Source organism: Calonectris borealis, chromosome 6 (assembly GCF_964195595.1).
Source record: "Calonectris borealis chromosome 6, bCalBor7.hap1.2, whole genome shotgun sequence".
NCBI classification, from domain to species: Eukaryota; Metazoa; Chordata; class Aves; order Procellariiformes; family Procellariidae; genus Calonectris; species Calonectris borealis.
In genome coordinates this window covers 43,287,383-43,306,462 of record NC_134317.1, presented here as the reverse complement: position 1 = coordinate 43,306,462, position 19,080 = coordinate 43,287,383, and the positions used below count along the sequence as shown (strand labels likewise).

The 19,080-nt window shown below is 48.3% G+C and overlaps 1 protein-coding gene across 1 annotated transcript; it reads right to left on the bottom strand.

Annotated features, from left to right (window-relative positions):
• Nucleotides 1-15,283: 15,283 nt before the first annotated feature.
• TWIST2 (twist family bHLH transcription factor 2) lies at nucleotides 15,284-18,863 on the bottom strand. The gene has a single exon (XM_075153993.1). The coding sequence runs from the start codon at nucleotides 17,239-17,241 to the stop codon at nucleotides 16,759-16,761; it is 483 nt and encodes a 160-aa protein (XP_075010094.1). The 5' UTR covers nucleotides 17,242-18,863; the 3' UTR covers nucleotides 15,284-16,758.
• Between the last annotated feature and the right edge of the window lie 217 nt (nucleotides 18,864-19,080).

Genomic DNA, 19,080 nt, shown 5'->3' with positions numbered 1-19,080 from the left:
CTCACGCAAAGCTTCAAAAGCGATGTGAAATTCTCTTCCCATGTAATCAGTGTGGGTTTGTCCTGCCTCGGAGGAAGCTGATGCTTAAATCCCCTCTGCTTCCCAGGGGCTCCCTCCCACCACCAGGCATCATCTCTTATGGTTGCACTGCAAAAAGGGGTATCTTCCCCTTTTGGGGGATCCCATCCTACTTCTCAGGAGGGGCTGCAGCATGGAGGAGAATCCTGCAGTTCCATGTCTATCTGTAGCAAGCAAATGCCAGTGCGTTAGGATCTACAGCAAAGGGGAAAAAAGAGATGAAAGTACAGAAACACGTATTTGAAAATGTCTATAATTGGGGAACATTGCTGGCTCAATAGCATCTGTAATGCAAAAATCTTGATGTTTTCTGCTTTCCTGTCTGCACCAGAAACCTCGTGTTGCCATGTCTAGCTTTAGCCCTACTTTACTGGTATTTTCTTAAAGCCCCATGCAACTTTTAAAATGTTATTAACAGAGCATGTCATGTCTTAATCAATTAATGTAGTATTTTTAATCGTGTATGGTTTTAGTCTTCAGACTTTAGGTGGAAAAACTTGAACACATGATCTTTGAAGAGTTCAAAACTAGCAAAAAGGACTTGAAGTATGGTCTCTGAAATCCTGTCTCAGTTCACATCTGATGCAGGGGGCTGGCAGCTGCCTGGGAATCGGGAGGAACCAGGGGCACAGGCTGTTCAAAGCTGCAGAAACACAAGAGGGCTTTCACAGCGAGGTGGAGAGAAATGTTCCAGGTATCTGCATGATTTTTGACAAAGAAATTCAGTCTTGCATTCAACAGCGGTTATCACTGTTGTACAAAAAGAGAGGGGTAAGGTTGCATTCCTGATTTAGGAAGTCAGGGGAGAAAATTAGTCCAAGAGGTGTTTAGGTCTGAATTCTTATCCAGCAATACCATGCAGGCAGTTCTGTCTCTGCCCTGAGTTTTGCATCTGTGTGCTGACCATAATGGTGATTTTTTTTTTTTAATGTATCCCCATCTCCACACAATCTCTGGTGGTTTGTGAACCACAGCACTGCTGATTTAAAGCATGCCTAAATATTTAAGGAAAGCCTGATTTATTCTGTAAATGCTTGCTCATCAGTTTTCCTTTTAATCATTGCAACTGTTGGGACTCTAAAGCCCCCTTGGCTCCCCTGGTCACTTTGCACAGCTTTTTAGTGATTCTGCTTTAACTGGAGACCTCGGGATGGCTCTAGCCCAAGTGAACTCCTCGAGATCCTCGTGCAGTATTCTCCTGGTGGTACCCTGAGATCAGCAGATGCTGGCCTTTCTCTCAACTCCCACTCAGTGCCTCAAATCCCAGGGAAAGCTCTCCTTCCGCTGCTACACCCTGTGCTTTGAAGACAAAAATTATTCAACAAGATCTTGGGGGTTTGTATGGTTCAGCTGCCTTCAAAAATTTGCAGGGGTTTCCAAAGCTGAGATAAGGACACCCCCATGCACAGCCTGCTCTGTCTTCAGTGACAACCCTCTGCAGATCTTCCTCAACACTGATGCATGCACACCCTGCCTGCATAGTAAGACTTGCCTGCCTGAGGTAAAGCAAATTCTCTCATGAATGCTCCTGTCTACCCGCATGCAATGCCTGTTTGCAATTATGCACCGAGCTCTTCCCGAGTTACGCAGCTGAGATGTCCTTTGCTTTCAGCCTGGTGTTTCTAGCCCCCCAAAAAAACAGCAACCAAACTGCCTGTGGGTAAAGAATTTGGGACTATAGTGGGTATGTCGAGTCCATGCAACTCCAAGGAGAGCCTGGATGCAAATGGCTCTCCCATACAAAGTGGGTGCTGGTGCCTGTTGAACCGGAGTCTTACTGTTGACTTCAGCAGGAGCAGGGTTTGGGCGGTATTTTCTTTTTTTTTCATTGTGCTGTGGCTGTGCAGCCTCCCCCTGCTTGTTTGGAAAGTTGTTGCTCATGTTGTGCTGCCTGGAGCAGTTCCCGGAGAGCAGCACAGCCTGCACTCTACGCTCTCTTCGTTATCTGCTCCGCTAATGCGTGCCCTACCTCTTTGCCTTTCATGTCTGCTGCTTTTTCTTTTTCCCCCTTTTCTTTAGATCACTTGGTTTGGGTCACTTTTTTTTCTTGGTACTAACTTCACTGCAGGGTTTTCCAGATTTGTTGCTTTTCTGACTCTGGAGGGATGTTTTGTTGTAGTTTATTTGTTTTGCTGGCCAGAATACAGAAGGTTAAACAGTTTGAAGAACTTTATTCTGTATTTACTGCCGAGGTAGGTTTCTAAATCAACAGTAAGTTGTGTATTGGAGTGACTCACAGAGCTGCTTAACCTTTTTCCTTCCGTTTTGTCTCTCTCCAAATCTGAAGCGCACATCTGCAATTTAGATCGCTGAAATGAGAAGCTGTGAAATGCATATAAATTGCTGTAGATAGGCTGCTCAGCCTGGCTCTGGTGGAGCTGGTTTTCATTTGGCAGCAGTTGGATCCTGCTGGGATGCAAAAAACCACCTAAAAATATAGGGTACCCAGAGGATGTTCTGTGCCATGGGGGGACAACCAGCACGCAGGATGGGCTGGCTGGGAGGCACAGGGCTGGGCACAGAAGCCAGTCTGGTTGCATGTGGATCCCTTCTCTACAGGCACTGTTTGTGGGGAGGTCCTGTCTCACGGGGAGGTTACAAGGTAGGCAGGCAACGGGCACTCAAAGGAAAAGTATTAGCATTTGCTTTTCAGAGGGGAAACTGAGGCACCATCCATCAACCACAAGTGTATGGGCAAGTTGGGTCTGAACCAGGAGTAGGTTCAGCCTGGTCCCTTCGTTTAGGGCACAGTGCAGGTAAGTGTCCCCAGGATGGGCTATGGGTGCAAGGAAGGCAAAGCCTGCTGGCCCCATCGCATCAAATAGCACGCAGTAATGAAGGAAAAGAGCTGCTGTCCATACAATTAGCTCAGAGGCTCTGATATAAAGAACTGCCCCAACAAGGGATCTCGGCTAGCTGGTCAGAGCAGAGCCAGCCCCAACATCCCATGGCACTTGGGGCACAGGCGCGCACAGCCCCAACCAAAAGCAGCAGTGTGAAACGGGCAGGAGAAGAACAGAGCAGCTGGGAGCAAGCGTGGAGGCTCCTTCATCAACCACCGTCTCTGCAGAGGCTCCCAATTCACTGTCCTGCAAAACACCCCATTTCCTAGCAGCCAAGTGTATGGTTACAGACAAACTGCAACCAAAAACCCACATTTCTTCTATTCAGCAGCTCTTGGTGACTCTCTTCTAAGAAATTTATGGAACAGCCATATTTTGGTTTTTGTCTCTCTCACTTCCCTAACCCGATATCTTGATTATGGTCCTGAAAGCTTCCCTGTGCTGTTTTTAGGTGTCTCAGCTTAAAATGCAGTTTTTCAGCAGGGGCTGCTGGGCAGACTGGCTCTGCTGGGATGCAGCCGGGTCTAGCCCTGCTCTGAGCTACTGCAGTGCATAGGAGCCCTGTGGGAACAGCATCTCGGTGGCCTCAGTTTGTTAGTGTGCACCCTAATCTTTAAATTTTAGAGGAGTTTGGACCCTCAGTGAAGGGTGGATGATTTCTGGCAGACCTGTGGGTACCAGCAGCTGGGAGTGATGCTCGTCCCATCCCGTGCCTGCACCGTGTTTGCTGAGCTGCTGGTAGGAACAGGCTGCATCCTGGCAGGGGTTTGTCACACTGGTACCACCTGATCCATTTAGTTGCTATCGCGTATTACAACTTGTGATGTCAAAAAATATTGCTTATTCAGGGTGCAACCTGCTGCTTCTGGCTGTCAGCCCACAATATTTTCTGCAGTCGTGTACGGAGTATCATGCTGCAGGGCGGCATGCCATGGTTGCAGGATTAGGACCTCCCTGCAAGGAGGCCTGGGAGGGAGGCTGGAGAGAAGTTTTTCTTGTGTTTAGACCACAAATTACCTTGCTCTTGAAGCCTGCCAATTCTATGAGGTTTTCACTAATGAAAGGACTGCACTGCATGACGTGCTTGGAGTAATCTTTTAAAATTTTGGTTGTTTATTGAAGTGGCTGTTGATAAAGGAATGGAGTAAACCTGTACTTGTTTTGTTTGGAGTTAATCTAAAATCTCCTATTAAGATGAGGACAGTACAGCTTTAATCATGTACATAGAAAAACACACCAGAGAAAATAATGAGATTTAGAAAAAAAACAGTTTTTCCATATAGAAAGAGTATGTTTACAACTGCCTGAGCATCAGGCAGCTGGTCAATGTGCATGAAAAAGGCTATTTCCAAGAATCTGAGCTACAGCACTTGCAGTGTAGCTTGTCTGTGCCTGCTGCACGGATCTGCCAAATGCTTTTGATCAGAAACTGCCGCACAGCGTCAGTGAACACTGCTCAGAACATCCCCCTTGCAAGGCAAAATGTTTCACCCTGAATTACATGGCTGGCAGAGCAGCAGGCAGCTGTGGTTGCCATGTGGTGGAAGTGCCTCTGATACCATTTGGCATTCTGACCCTAAATTAAATAACTGGGAGACCATTGTCCTGATGACCGCCGCTGTGGGACGTGCTCGGTGCAAAATTCAGGTCCTTGCTTTGTGCAGTGAGGCAGCTCCTGGCTGCTCCCAGATATGCCGCGTGCTCCCTGTTAGACATACACGAGTTGTGCCCCTCGGATGCAACCTCAACCCACCTTACTCTTTAATATAGTGTATCCTGCCCTCTAGTGCCAGCGGATGCTGAGTCAGCAGGAGCCCAGGAGCGAGCTGTGCTGTGCTCCTGTGACTTTCCACCTTTTTCATCAAACAGGTCTCTCTGAGCCTGGGAAACTGCTGATTATGGGGCCGCTAGGTTAGGGAGAGCTGCTAAAAATGTTTGTGCATCATCAGGATGTTTGTGCAACGGTTTAGGGACTGGGTACCTCAGTACGGCTTTGGGGCAAGCACAGCGCCTTGGAAGTATCTTTTGGAGATGTTTTCAAGGAAAGTGAGCTTTATAATGGAAACAAGAATACACGTGGCAGTCTATGTGAAAGAAGGCTTTGGAGGTCAGAAGGTTGTTTCACTGATGAGCTTAAAAATAAATCTTGAAGCCTGGGGAGTGCTTGGTTGCATGTAGGGGACAGATAGAGCAGGGATAACACCTGGAAACAGGTCTCTTGCTTTTCTCCTAAAGAAAAGGAAGAATTAATTTTCTGTTTAAAAAGAAATCTGAGAAATCTTTCATTTTGTTACCTGCTCTGCTGGGAAGGGAGCGGAGGTTTCCCCCAGCCATTGCCCAGAACTCGCAGGAATACTCCTGGCGGTTATCTGCTGTGAGCCAGGCACAGCCCATCAGTGCTCCTCAAGGCTCCTCCATGCTCATCACATCTCCCTCCCTCCTCCTGACACTTCCCTTCTGCTATTTTTAAGACCCCGCCAGGCAAAATCTTCAAGATTTCCAGTGCAAGGACACAGGCTGGGGTGGGTTTGGTCCCGGCTGCAGAGCTGTGCGTGCCTCCGGCCGGGCGGGATCGGACCCACTGGGGCTTTTGCACAATTTCCTGGGTTATTTCAAGCTGTCGGAAAGATCCAGCCACGGGAGCGCTGCCGGGGCCATGAATGGGAGGGGCGGGCGGCCTTTTTGTACGTAAGCGAAGCTGCAGAAAACGGAAAAACAGTTTTGTATAAACTGCTCTCCTCCTCCCCTGTCCCCTCGTCTTGGATCAGAAACGCTGGAGATTGGGGAAAGGGGGGGGAGGGGGGAACCGACACAAAAGACAAACCCTGAGAGGTCACCCATAGTTTTCCTCTGATGCACGGTGGAGTGCGAGTGCTGGCGTAATTGTTAGGGTGGGTTTGTTTCTTTAAGGTGTCTCCCAGAGGGAGGATCAGCAAAATGCAATGTGGCAGCTATGGTAACTCCTCTTGGCTTTCAGCACAGCCCTTGCTGATCACACAACTTGCTAGTGAAGAAGGTACAGCTGTCCAGGCCTTGGCAGGGATCCCCACCCTCTGCTTACTGCCAAATGCTGTTTTTCTTTTTTTTTTTTTTTTTTTAAATTTCTTAGTTTCCTAAGAAAATGAAAATGGGAGGAACAGCCTCATCTGCCTCTCAGCCCCATCTGATGCCTCCTGGACCTGCTGGGGTAAAGCCTGATGGTGCTACATCCCTACGTGGTGTTGGGATGTTGCCAGACAGGGAGGGGAAGAGCCCAGATTCAAGGTCTCCTGTCCTGCTGTGAGATCCTGGGGCTTTGGGGGGACCAGTATTAAAGGCTGGGGTCCCAGCAGTACCTGCAAAGGGCTGAGCACTTGGGCTGGAGCTGTGTTCAGGGCTGGTTTGTCTTTCCTGGTGTGGGCCACTGCTAGCTCACATGCACACCTGCAAGAAGTGAACCAGGTGGAAGTGGCCAGCTTGCTTGGGGGCAAAAGCCCTGCTGTGTGTTGCACCACTGGGCCAACAATTTCCTGAGTCACCTCCCTGATCGTGCCATGGCTGCGGAGCTGCAGGTGCCTCACCGGCCTTGTTTGCACCTACAAAGCACAATGGAGCAACTCAAAACTCACCCATGCCCCAAATAGTCCCAGAAACCAAATTCCCTGCAAAGCTTTAGGCACTGAGTCCTGGCCTGGGCTCCCTGCAAAAGGTCTGGGAAGCTTTCTCCTCCTCTCCCTCTTTGCATCCCCCATGGCTGTGTTAGCCCTTGCCTCCCAAAGCACATTTGGGCTATGCTGGCCTTGTCCCATGAAAAAGGACTGTGCCCAGCTCCAGGGCATGATCGACACCACCCCATCCCCAGGAGCCCGCCCCGTGTTTGCTGCCCGCACTGCTGCAGGTCTGCTGCATGGTCCCTATAGCGCGTCTGCACCAGGGGCTCCTGCCAGCCCCGAGGGACAAGTCAGTTGTGCCAACAGCACGGGCAAACACCCTTTGCATGGGGAGGGTGCAGTTTGGAGGACCTCTTTAAGATGCAATGTTAAGACGGGTTTGTACTGAGGTTGCCCAGCACAGGGTGCTGCAGCTTGCACGGACGAGCTGTGTATTTGCACGCAACGGGAAAGCTTGCATGGAATGGCTCCCTTGGGGTTCTTCAAGTTTCTTTGTCAGGCTGGGTCTGCTGGCGTGGCACGGCAGAAACAACCGAAAAGCCCTTCGTTTTGAAATATTTTGGCTGTGTGTGCAATTTTAAGAATGTGCCTGAAATAAAGAAGAGCTGAAGGGCGGACTGATCAGTGCAGTGATGAGTAATTCAAGGGGAGAGCCTATGGATTTCCTATCTAGAAAGAGGGTTTGTATTTTAAAATAATGCAGATGTTGCTAGAGCTGTTTGAGAACTCATGTAGTAGTGTTTAAGTGAAAGAGTAAGAACAGCATTGGGGAACAAAAATACATCAGAAATAATTTGCACGGCTGGTGAAATTGTGGCATTAGGAAATAGCGCTGAACATGCTATAAACAGGAGGTTTATTTTCTGTAGGAGCAGGGATGAGAGGGCAGATCTAAAACGTACTCGGGACTTGCATGCATACCTGCTCAGGCGTTATGTGGTACTTATAAAAACCTTCCTTGCTGCAGCAGAATAATGATATATTTGAGAACAATAAACCAGTATCAAAAAAGGGAAACATATTTGAAGACTGTCGCTTCTAAAGCCAAGTATTTCTCTTTTATTCTGACATAATTCACAGCTAAGAAATAGCTACCATTTTCAAAGCCATCTCTGTTTCCCTTCGGCTCCTCAACCACTTTAAAATATTTACCTTTTGCCACCCACTGAGAGTGAAAGTATTGCCTGATTTACAAAATAACAGCGCTTACAAGTAAAATTTTCAGTTTAACTCAGTCCTATTGAAAATCGGTCTGTTTTGAGCTCCCAAATCACGGCTGAAAGTGCTACCCTGTATCCCCAGCCCTCTGGGCACATGGCATTCATTGGACGGGGGTACCTGTAACTATATTTTGGGGTGATGAGGTCTTTTCATGGCACTCTCCACCACTAATTTCCCTGGCGTGAACACGTAGAACAGTGGTGAGTTACTCCTTCGCGCGCATTAAGTTATCGCAAGGAATATTGATCGGTAGGTTGTGTGTCTTCAACATTTCTGAGGCGATCACTGAAAAGGGATGCCCTGATCACTGTTGCTCCTGGGGCACAAACTGTGGCTTGAACAGTTCAAAACCCCGTGCTCTGAACCACCTTTCTGCATCAAAACCCAAGTGCAAGCTCACCACTTCTCTACGGCGAAGGTGGTGAGAAAGCAGCTGCTCAGCCACGCTCCAGCTCCCCTCCAACAGCAAATATTTCAGATCCATACAGTATAAAAGAGAGATTATTTAGTGCTGGTAATAACAGGAATCTATTAAACAGCCCTTCTCGTGGCAAAGGATGAAAAACCTCTTGCAAAGTATCTGGTTGTTCAGTGCATAAAACCCCACCGAGCTGGAAGAGAGCTTTGAACGCAGAGATTGCAGGGTCGTGCCTGAAGCATTGTGCTTGCAGTTAGAGGCAGCAAAAAGGACTCCCTGATATTAGAAATTTCCTGAGCTCATCAGGCAAAATAAAAAATTTCTTTAACAGATGCAGAATAGCCACCTTATCTGATGTGTAAAAATACACATTAATATGTTGTATGCATAGATTTTTTTTTTTAAGATAATATTCTCTCATCTGGTCTGCTTTTATCACACAGTTTTAAGCCCTGGTATCTTACTGGGGAGTTTCCACAGTGGTGATCCCCTGGTATTCCCAGAGGCACCGCCATAGCCAAGAGTTCTGTTTCCATGCAGATGCTTTTGCACGGGCTCAATTCCTGCCACCCCCACCCCCCCACGCTGTGGCACCCACTGATGTCTGATGTCTTGCCCGCTGGGCAAGCTTGCCTGTGTGTTTGCGGGGGAAGAAAGACTTAAGCTCACAAGAATTGGCAAAAGGTGCCTGTGGGATGCAATGTGGGGGGTGTGTGGCATGGAGGTGGTGCTGGGCATCCCAGTGGGAAGCATGCAGGAGGGACAAGGAGACAGGTGCTCAGTTTCAACACGCCGAAAAGATATTTTCCCCATCCTAACTCCTTTGATTAACTGTTTGATCATGCCCCAGATGCTTTTCTCCTGGGAGCCCCACTGTGCCCGTAGCGATGCTGGCACCAGGATGTATCGCTAGCACCCAACGATGTGCTCCTGGGGAGGATGATGCCCCGCTCTGCCCCCGCGATAGGGCTGGGTGGCATCGCCGAGCACCCACGGATGCTGGGGCTCCTCCTGGGCCATGCCGCATGTGCAACTCGGCCCGCAGCACCGTTTTCCCCAGGGTGCTCTAAATGCCCAAGTAGGATCTTATAGCTTTTTCTTAAATGGGCAGCACTTGTTTAAGTGTTATTATATATATGTCGCCCATGGCAGAGGCGCACAGCAGGCGCAGTGGGATGGGGCTGTTTAGATATTGAAAGGAAAACGGTGAAATGCAGAGGGATTTCACGGCTTTCATTTCGATAATGAAATGCCGTTTCATTGCTTCTCTGTCCTGAACACATTCAGGGTGGGCTCTTTGAGCTGCAGGGCGAGCACGCTCCCAACAGCATCCGTGGGGTGATGGCACGGGGGTATCGGGGTGCCGCAGTGCTCCCCAGGCGTGCTTTCTGCAGAGGGATTAAAGTCCTTTCTTGGTTTTAACAAGAAAATTGTTGTTACCAATGGCAAATTGTATGCTGGGAAGGGTATGCCTGTTTGCCTTTCTCCTCAGTCTGCCCTTATTTTTTTTGTTGTTTTTTTTTTTTCCTAATATCCTCATGATTTTCTGAGTTTCCCTTCCCGGCCAGGAATTTCTTCTAGCGAGCCATATTACACAGCGAGATTTCATCATGGTGCGCGTGAAACATCCCATAAGGGTCAGTCTTAAATACGCGTGTTTGTGGCTGTGTGAGATCCCTCCGGCAGATTAATTTTATTAAGGAGCTTGATGTTGGAGACATTGGATACGGATGTGTCGGGGAATCCCTCAGCCACGCAAAATACTGCTTTCTGCGTGAAAACCTCTCCCTGGCTCCATCCCACTCTACTGAATTTTCCAAACAGGATCAGCTGATTTTTGTCTTTTTAACAGGAGCCTCAGTACAGCCTTGATCCCCCTGCATCTCTCTTAGCTGAGCAATTAGGTTTATTTACATTTAAGCACAAACATAAGATTTTTTTAAAGTAGGCCCGAACAGTTTAAACCTGAGGCATAATCACATAAGTTACTGCATGAGGATTTTTGGTGGCTAAATTAATCCAAAACCTAATTCATAGATTTTAAAGCGTGCGTTTGGCAAGTCTAATATCTGTTAAGGAAATGGTGAAGCTTCTTCTTGGGGGTGGCAGTTAACAAGGCAAAACTATCTTATTGGGAATTCAATTAAAGCTAGTACAGGCTTACTGGACTTCTTCCAGTAAATATATATCAAGCTGAACCAGTAGACATCTGTCTCTTCCCCCCTCTTTTTCTGTTTTCCAAGCTGTGGTTGAAAGATGGAGAGGAGAAGATGGGAGGAAGAGGAGGGACTATAGCTCGCTTCCAGCTCACCGTACAGTGCAGGGCACAAGGGTTATTTCTTTTTGATGTCTGATCACTTTTGCAAGCTGGGCGAGACTGGGTCTGCCTAACTCCCATCCCTTGCCGAAACGCAGAAGCCAAAAAAAAAAAAAATCTGGAATCATGTGAAGGCTCACAAACGAAGCCCCGGGGAGAGGTCTGGGGGTGCCCGGCTGCCCCTTTCTTGGGGAGGCACAGGCAGCCCTGCCTGCGGGCAGGATGAAAGCCTGTGCGCTGACAAACACCCACTGGCTGCTGGTTTGGGAAAGCGTCCGTGCTGCCTTTCCTGGGCTCGGTTTGGAGGATTAGACCAAAACGCCCTTTCCACCCAAAAGGTTCAGACCTCGGGGAGGACCGTCCGGAGAGATCAGGGATCTAACGGCCTCTTTGAGACCCTCTGTTAGCGATGGGGCTTGACAGCTGGTGTTGCTTATTTAACATTTTTACGGGAGTGGTACCAAAAGCCTCCCTCTCCGTTTGCGCCCTCCTCCAGAAAGGTTCTCCTGTCTCCAGGTTCCTGATGCTGCTTCCCGTGATGTGACGGCTCATTTTTGGAGGAGAAACACTGATTTTTTTTTTTTTTTCCCCCCTTCCCAAGGGAAAACCCTCCTTAATGCTAAACGCTGAAAGCCTCAGACTCTAAGGTTGTGACAGATCGTGGAAAAAGTTCAAAGGGAGATCCTCTATTTTACCAGTCAACCAACAAAGAAAGCCCTGCTTTAATGCAGGAGAAGCACCAAAGAGCTCCCAGAGCCCCCATCCCCACCTTGCACGCCTGTCCGCATGCACGCAGAGAAAATATAAGCGCCAGCAGTGCCAGGGAGGTTGAGCAGAGCCTAACAAAGAGCCTAGCTGAGGGGGTGCTTGCTGGAGAAGCCTCTTTGCTGCTTAACTGGCTCCCCTCGCCGGGAGAAGGACAAGGGCATTGCAAAATCTGGCCCCGATGGCACAGTTGCTGAGCCCCGGCATGGGCTGGGTGGACCGGCTGCTGTCGGCCGGGTCTGGCGTGGAAGTGGTTAAAGAGACGGGTATGAGTGTAAGGGCTGTCTTGTTTTGATTTATTGGCTGGCTGAGTTAATTTGTTATTTGTGTATGATTAGTTGTTGTTGCTGAGTGGTCATCTTCTACAACTACAAATCTAATTAAATGCTGGGGTGCCTAGAGTTTTTTTTTTTCCTTTCCCTGACAAATATTTCTACTGGTTTAATTCTTGAGAACTAATCATTAATTAGCACGAGGCTGTTAGTATCCAGCTGGAGGATTTCTTGTTTTTCCTCACTTCCAAATTTCCCTAAGAAGTAAATCATAAGCGATGGTGTACAGCACTCTCCAAGTCACTTACAGCAACCCACTGAGAAGTCTGATGGGATCGTCAGCGAGCAAGGAGCAGCAAGGTTGCTCGCAGCCAGCTGAGGATCTGGCCCAGTGCATTTTTCATGGCACAACACTTTATTTTAATCAGCTTTTTTTCCCCTTCCTAATATTCTGTGAAGCCTAAAGGGGGGTGGGGGGGAAGGTACCTGAAATGTGTGCTTTCCCCGACCAGCAGCTGTAATTCCCTGGTTACACGTCGAGCTCGCTTTGTGCTCGGGGTTGTGGTGGCGTTCCCTTACATGTTCATGGCCTCATCAAACTGTTCCTACGGCTCTACAGCAAGACATAAATTCTGGAGATTTCAGGCTTGGAGATTTCAAAGTCATGCTGAACCACATGGAAATGATTCTCGGAGCTACAGCTATAAAAATAATTATATTGCTAAGGGGAAAGAGTGACAAGAAATGTCCCCAAAAGAGATTTCAGCGGTGGTTACAGGATCTGTCCTGGCTCTGTAAGAGGCTGCTGTGATCTCCAAGGCTAATTTATCACTGCTACCTGTAACTCTGTGAAATATGCCCCCAAAAAGCACTGAAGGAAGGAATGCGAAGGGAGGTTGCAAAGGAGAAGCATTGCAATCTTCCCCTTTGTTTTAATGAAGACGCTTTTTATGCCCTTAAAATTAGAGGTACTCTGCACAGATGACCGGTGTAAGGATGACTAATTTGGAGACAAATTAGGTCTACTTAGCTGAAATGTATGCCTTGACTGTTCCCTTAATGACCCTTCAATGCACATCTCTCCCGATAGGACTTTTACCGCAGCCCTGGCTCCGGCGGATTAAGTAATAACATGCTTTTGCCGCTCTTCTAAGCGGTCCTTCGGTTTTGATCCAACATTTTCCCTCCACCATGCGTGTCTCTAACTCTTTATGATCAGTAATTACTTTATATGCATCTAGCTCATGGCAGATCTGTTTTTTGCAAGTCTCCTTCTCCGGAGCATTTTCCTTGCACCCTCTCTTTCAAAGGTCTCTGAGCCTGAGCGTTTTCTGGCTGACTGCAACGTATTTGGTGTCCGCTGTGTAACAGATTTATTCTTTCCCAAGAAAAGACACGAACGTAAACAGAAGATCCAAAATGCATTTTGCTGGGCTTTTAAATGCACCAAGATGAAACCCCCCCGCTACAAGCCTATTAATGTAAATACCAAACTTTACAATCCTTCCTGTCAAGGCAACATATTTACATTTTTCTAAGGATGCGTATAAAAAAATAGGGCTTTTGGGACAAAAAGGGCTTAGTTCCAGTGTCACAACACCCCCAGTTAAGTGTACTGCTCTCATAAACTATAGAATTAGGTTGTTCCCAGGGCCAGCAGAGATAACATCTGTTTGCTTCTTTAAGGACAAAATGAAATAGGATGCTAGCGTTTTATACTGGAAACAGCCCTGGAAGTCTGAAGGGGCACTGGTAAGAGGGCTGCGTATCACACGCACACGTTGCATGCGGCTTCCCCAGCACAAACAAGATGGGAAAGACGTTATTAGTGCCAGTGCCAGCCCAGGGGAGGCAAAGGGCTCATCCCAAACCCTGCTACGGCGAGTGGAAAGAAGGGGGTTGCTGGCAGACTGGTCTTACTGGGACGAGGGTTATGGCTACATCATCCTTTACACTTTGCTGATGCTCCTGACATCCCCGTTGGATAGTATTTTTCCTACTAAATGGAATAATAGGAAACACATTTTCTTTTCTCCTAAATTTTTTGCAGTTTAGAGCATCTTGAACATGTTGAAGGAAAAAGAGAAATGTGGCTGCAAGGGAAGGGGCACAGGTGCTGGCGATGAGGTTGGGGAGATTTGGGGGAGGAAGGCTCAACTTCGCATGTCTGTTGAAACATCCTATTGCACTAATTGAAGTGCAAAGCTGTGCCTGCTTCTCTTGAAACTACCGGAGTAAGTTGTCTGTAATTACATGGAGCAGAACAGGAAAATCTCTCATGGCCAGAGGAGCAAGCAGCGGTGACCTGCTGGCGTTCGCAAAGGCCAGGTGGCATTTTACCAGTTCCCAAGGCTCTGATTTTCTAATCAAAAAGCTCCTCTGATTTTTGTGCGGCTGAAGGGGAACGACCGTTCTTCCAAAGAGGAAACCCTTCCTTGCCTATCTCTCCCCAAAACCCAGGGAAAAGGGAGGATGGCCGCAGCAATCCAGCCCAAACGGAGCTCACCCCTTCGTGCTCGCCCAACATTTGCAGTGCTCGCTACTCCCTAGGAAAGGCAGGAGCCGATCCCATATTCAAATAGCTATTTCTTAAGGGTTTTTCTTTGCCATCAAGACTGCACAGACTGCTCCCCTGTTATGCATAAAAACTGCTCTGGCCAGGGCAGACCGATGCAGAAGTCCATGACACACCACCTAGCTAAGTTTGCCCATTTTAGAGGGTTTCTCGAGGATCTCGTCATATTTTTTTTTTTTTGCTGGCAGACATAATTTTTGTCGCCATAAACGATAGAATTTGACACCGCACCGCACCAGGCCATTTGTCAACAACGTTTTCAACAGTTCAACCGCACGCGTGTGCATGCACACACAGGCACAAAAAGGAGAGGCAAGGGGGGAAAGTCCGGGGGCTCGGGGAAAGAAGACCTTCCTCTATAGGGGACGCAAACACAGAGCAAAAAGCCACCTCGAACCACCGGGCTGGAAGCTGGGTTATGGCAAAGATGCCAAATACCAATTCACTCTGAAACAAGCCAAAAACGCGTCGGGGTTTGGCTCTACATCATGGTTTTTCGCGCAGTCCGAAAAGTCGCTCGCAATTTCTTTTAGATAGGGACAATCTGAGCATCTACATATAAAATCCGCCTCGTCAGAGCAATGCTAATAATAATTCAACTGTCAGTGATTTTTAAATATGGTTAAAAAAAGCAGGTTTTGCTTCTGAAGTACTGTGTGATAGAGAGGAATGGTTGTATATTAGATAACAGTTTTAAAAACATCATTGGCTAATGGCAGCACATCATTTGGGAAACAACAGAATAAATGCATTGTTCCATCCCAGCACTTTACTATTCAGCCAATCTAAACTGCTGAAGAAATATGTGTTCGGGACATTTTACATCTGTTTTTGACAAGAAGCCTGGGTTTTTGCATGTGGTTTTTTTGCTGCAGCTTTTTGAGCAAGATTAGCATGGGAAAAGGCACTCTGTTTTATAAACGAAGCGTTTAGCCTCCTAAAAAGCGACTTGACTCTGGCTTTTTGCGGTTGAAATTAGGGCACAGCATGCAAAAAATAGTAACACCAGCAATAGCCATAAAACCCACGACAGCAGCGTTACCTATTTAACAAAACTAAACAACAGGCAGCTTGTGCAATGGATAGAGAACCAATTTTTGAACAGCCTAACATTTTTGGGGGCTCCCTAGAAAAGCGTGTGGAAACCCTAATCGCAGCACCAAAATGCAAACCATTTCAGGATGCGAGTAAAACATTTACTTGAAGTGGTTTCTAAAATGGTTTTAAGTCTGCGTTTTATACCACTAGTAAGCCCTGGTTGAACACTTTTTGACTTTTTCAAACAAAGTACTGTCGTTGCATTAAGGTTTGTTTTTCTTTTTTTTTTTTTTTTTTTAAATGAACCATTTATTGCTGCTAAAACAAAGATGGATTTGCCTCTTTAAAAAAGCCTGGCCAATGGGCTGGGATAAACTTTCTTTTCGTCCTTAAGGAGCCGATTCTCTGCATGATGAAATTATTTCATTTTACATCACGTGCGACGTTACAAGGCGGGGGGGGGGCAAATTTCCCTTTTGAATGCTTGCTGGGCGAAACAGGTTTGCGGGCTCTGCTTTATGTACTGAGCCCCAGAGAGTGACCGGCCGTACGCAAACTCTGGCTGACACAACGCAGAGCTGCTCTGCTTAATTAGCTTGAGATGAGGGTGTTATTAGGGGTCTTTTTTTCCCTCCTTTCTTACTGTTTATTCCTCCCTCCCTGAATATTACAAAGGCAACTTAAGAGGAAGTAGTTTTCTGCTAATGGAAAATGATGAGGAAGGGTTTAGTGATGAGAGTAAATAAGAAACGACATCTAACACCAGTCTTTGCTTTACCGGCACTTTGGGGAAGGGAAACCGAACAAATACAAAAATTTGGCAAAGTTTCTTCTATCTTTGTTTGCTTTTTATTGTGTGAGGGGGAAGGGGCACAGCCTGGGGTTGCAGCCGACATCTGCTGCTCGTTTCTTTTAAGAGAAACGCAACCTGGGGCGAACTCGTCGCCGAAGCCTTGCTTGGGTCCTGTGGACCCCCTGGTCCCCACCGGCCGGGAGAGGATGCGGCTGCCCCAGGACCGCTGGCTTGGCACCGGGTTTTTCGGGTGCAGGCACCCGTGGAGCGGGGCGGCAGCTGTTTTGGATCCCCTTGTCAGCCTTTTCCTTTCTTAAAACCCTTCCCCGAAGCAGCGCTTTCTGGCAAATCTCATGCAGCGATGGTTTCCCCCCATTCCTCATCAGCCAGCTCTCAACGCCGGTTCCCTCTCGGCTCCCCCATCCCCACAGAGCAGAAACATGCTGATTTTTTTCAAAAATAGGGCACATCTCATTTTTGCCTGCCTGGAAGTTTCTTTTTTTGAATTTTCGCAGGCGCGGGGGAGCGGGAGGGAGCCGGACACATCTACGCTGCCCATCTCACCTCCGGGTCGGTGGCCCCAAACCCCTCACCCAGCAGCAACCCCGCGCCCCACCAAGCCACGCCACCTCTCCCCGGGCAGGACCGAGCCCCGTGGCAAAGCCGGGTGGGTGAAGGGAGCCGTGGGCACCCCATCCTGCAGCCACACAGACACGGAGCATCATCTGGGAGAAGAGAAGTCGGTACCTACCCCTTCGGCAGCTGGGCTCGCCTGGCCCGGGCGGTGGCTAGTGGGAGGCCGACATGGACCACGCTCCCTCCATCCTCCAGACGGAGAAGGCATAACTCAGCCTCTCGTGAGCCACGTAACTGCAGCTCGTCATCTTACTGTCCATCTCGTCGCTCTGTAGCACCTGGTAGAGGAAGTCTATATACCGCGCCGCCAGCTTGAGGGTCTGGATTTTACTGAGTTTGTCAGAGGGCAAAGTGGGGATGATTTTCCTCAAGGCGGCAAAAGCTTCATTGAGCGACTGAGTCCTCTGCCTCTCTCTGACATTGGCCAGGATCCTCTGGCTCTGCAGTTCTTCATAAGATTGGGAGCTGGGACTGGACTTTTTCCCCCTCTTCCCTGGGTTGGGGCTGCCATCTTCGCTGGACTTCTTACTGTATCTTCTCTTCCTGCCAAATCTCTTTGGCTGCCTTTCCAGCTCCTCTTCACTGGTCCCCAAGCTATCCACAGGGGAAACAGGAGAACTGGAGCTTTCTTCCATGCTTTCTGCAAGAAGGGGAGGGGAAGAGACTTTCCCCCCCTCCTTATGTTATGTGAGTGTGTGTGTGTCTTAAATGTGCTTTAAATTCCTGAGACAGATCCTTTGGAAAAACAGGAGGGCTTTTTTTTTTTTTTTTTTTTTTTTTGCTGACCAAACGTTTTCCAGGTTGCTTGAAGGGCTCTTATTTCAAGGACCGGGGTTGTGCAAAAAATTGAGGTCTTGGAGAGAGGAAGTTATTCTAACTTTTTGGAAACTTTAGCTGAGCTCAGTTGCTAAATAGTTGTCAGAAGTGAGGGAGGTGCGGGGCTCCCTTCTGATTGGCCGGCCAGGTCAGTGGGAGGAAAGCTTTTCCCCTGCTAAACTTTCACAGTTTTATGTTACACTTAACTAAAATCTTGGGAATGCACCTCGAATAAAAGATAGCTGGCGACCACCCCCTGCCACCCCCGCCCCTACCCCTATAGATGCTGAATTTGCAGCACCCCTGCCAGGGTAACCCCCCTGCCCGGGTTTTTTGGGGTGCTGAGCGCTTGCAGGCTGCCTCCCAGCCCACGCTGCCGAGAGTCCCGCTCCCAGGTCTGTGGCCAGGCTGCAGCAGTACCTTGCCCAAATCAGGGTGCAGGGCGTGCGAGCCTTTGCGTGCTCAAAAAGGTGCCCCATTTCTGCAAAATGGTGCCCTATTTTGCACGCCCCGGTGCTGGGGGTCTTGCAATCCCCCTGCTGCCCCTCTGTGAGCTGCCCCTCGCAGCACCCTCCTCCCCAAACCCCCTGCCCTGCGGAGATGGGGTGGGTACCTGCCTCCCAGTCCCATGGGGAGACCTCGGGGTGGCAGAAGTCCCCTGGGACTGTGGGAAGGGTGGAGATTTGGGGGCAGCCAGGGGAAGCCCCTTCAAGCCCCCTACTTGTGGGGGGCATGGAAAGACCCTCCTGGACTAACCCAGTGGAGCCCAAAATAAGGGTCATCTGGAAAGCAGCTAATAGTTTGTAGAAAACCCTACGGAAAGTACCCCAGAGAGGCAATGCTGGCCATGCAGCCCATCTGCCTGCCATTTTTTTCCCCCGCTTCCCCCCCCCCCCCCCTCCCTGTTAAATACTAAATAGTACTTTTTGGGGAAGCAAGAGCCGAGGTAGGTAGGAGAACGTCTTTTCTTCCAGAATATCCTGCTGGATATTGAAATCATGGTATCCCAGCACATAAAAATTGTGGTAGCAGCTCCAGGGTTTCTGATGTATCAAACAGAAGATGTCGGATCTATTTTTCCTCTCCATCACACCAGGGAAAATGTGGGAAAACTCTGCTTGCTTCCGTGGAGCTAAGGCAGAGCAAAATCAGATTTGGACCTCTGATTCTAGTTACAGCCCAAATTGCAGGAACAGACGCATTCCTGAGCAGCAAAGATCATGTTTTCAATACGGAGCAGGAAAATAAAATAAAACAATAATAATAAAAAAAAAAAAAGACAAAAGAAACTCATAAAATTTAGATGTTGTATCAGAAGAATTAGTTTGGAGTGGATTTCTTTGCAAAGTTTTCCAGTAGGTATCAACACTCATTAATGGAAAAAATAATGTCTGGTTTGATTGGAAAGTGTTCCTTGGTAGGAGAAGGAATTTTGGCTTGCCTGGGGCTGACTCCACTACTGGTAGGTAATGTTTATAGTGGAAAGACTTCCCCAGGCAGCCCCTGGGGAGAGCCTGTGTTTGCTTTCAAAAGGAAAGGTTTTCAGGTGCAGCACAGAAGTCGGAAAGCGAGGCAGTTCTGTAAATAGATTTTTAATCCAATTTAAGACCCCGGCGAGTCGGATAGGACGGGTGCCTGTGCCGCTCGCACCCCAAAGC

Excerpts from the sequence above, each read along its gene's own strand:
- TWIST2 (XM_075153993.1), bottom strand. The coding sequence starts at position 17,241 with ATGGAAGAAAGCTCCAGTTCTCCTGTTTCCCCTGTGGATAGCTTGGGG.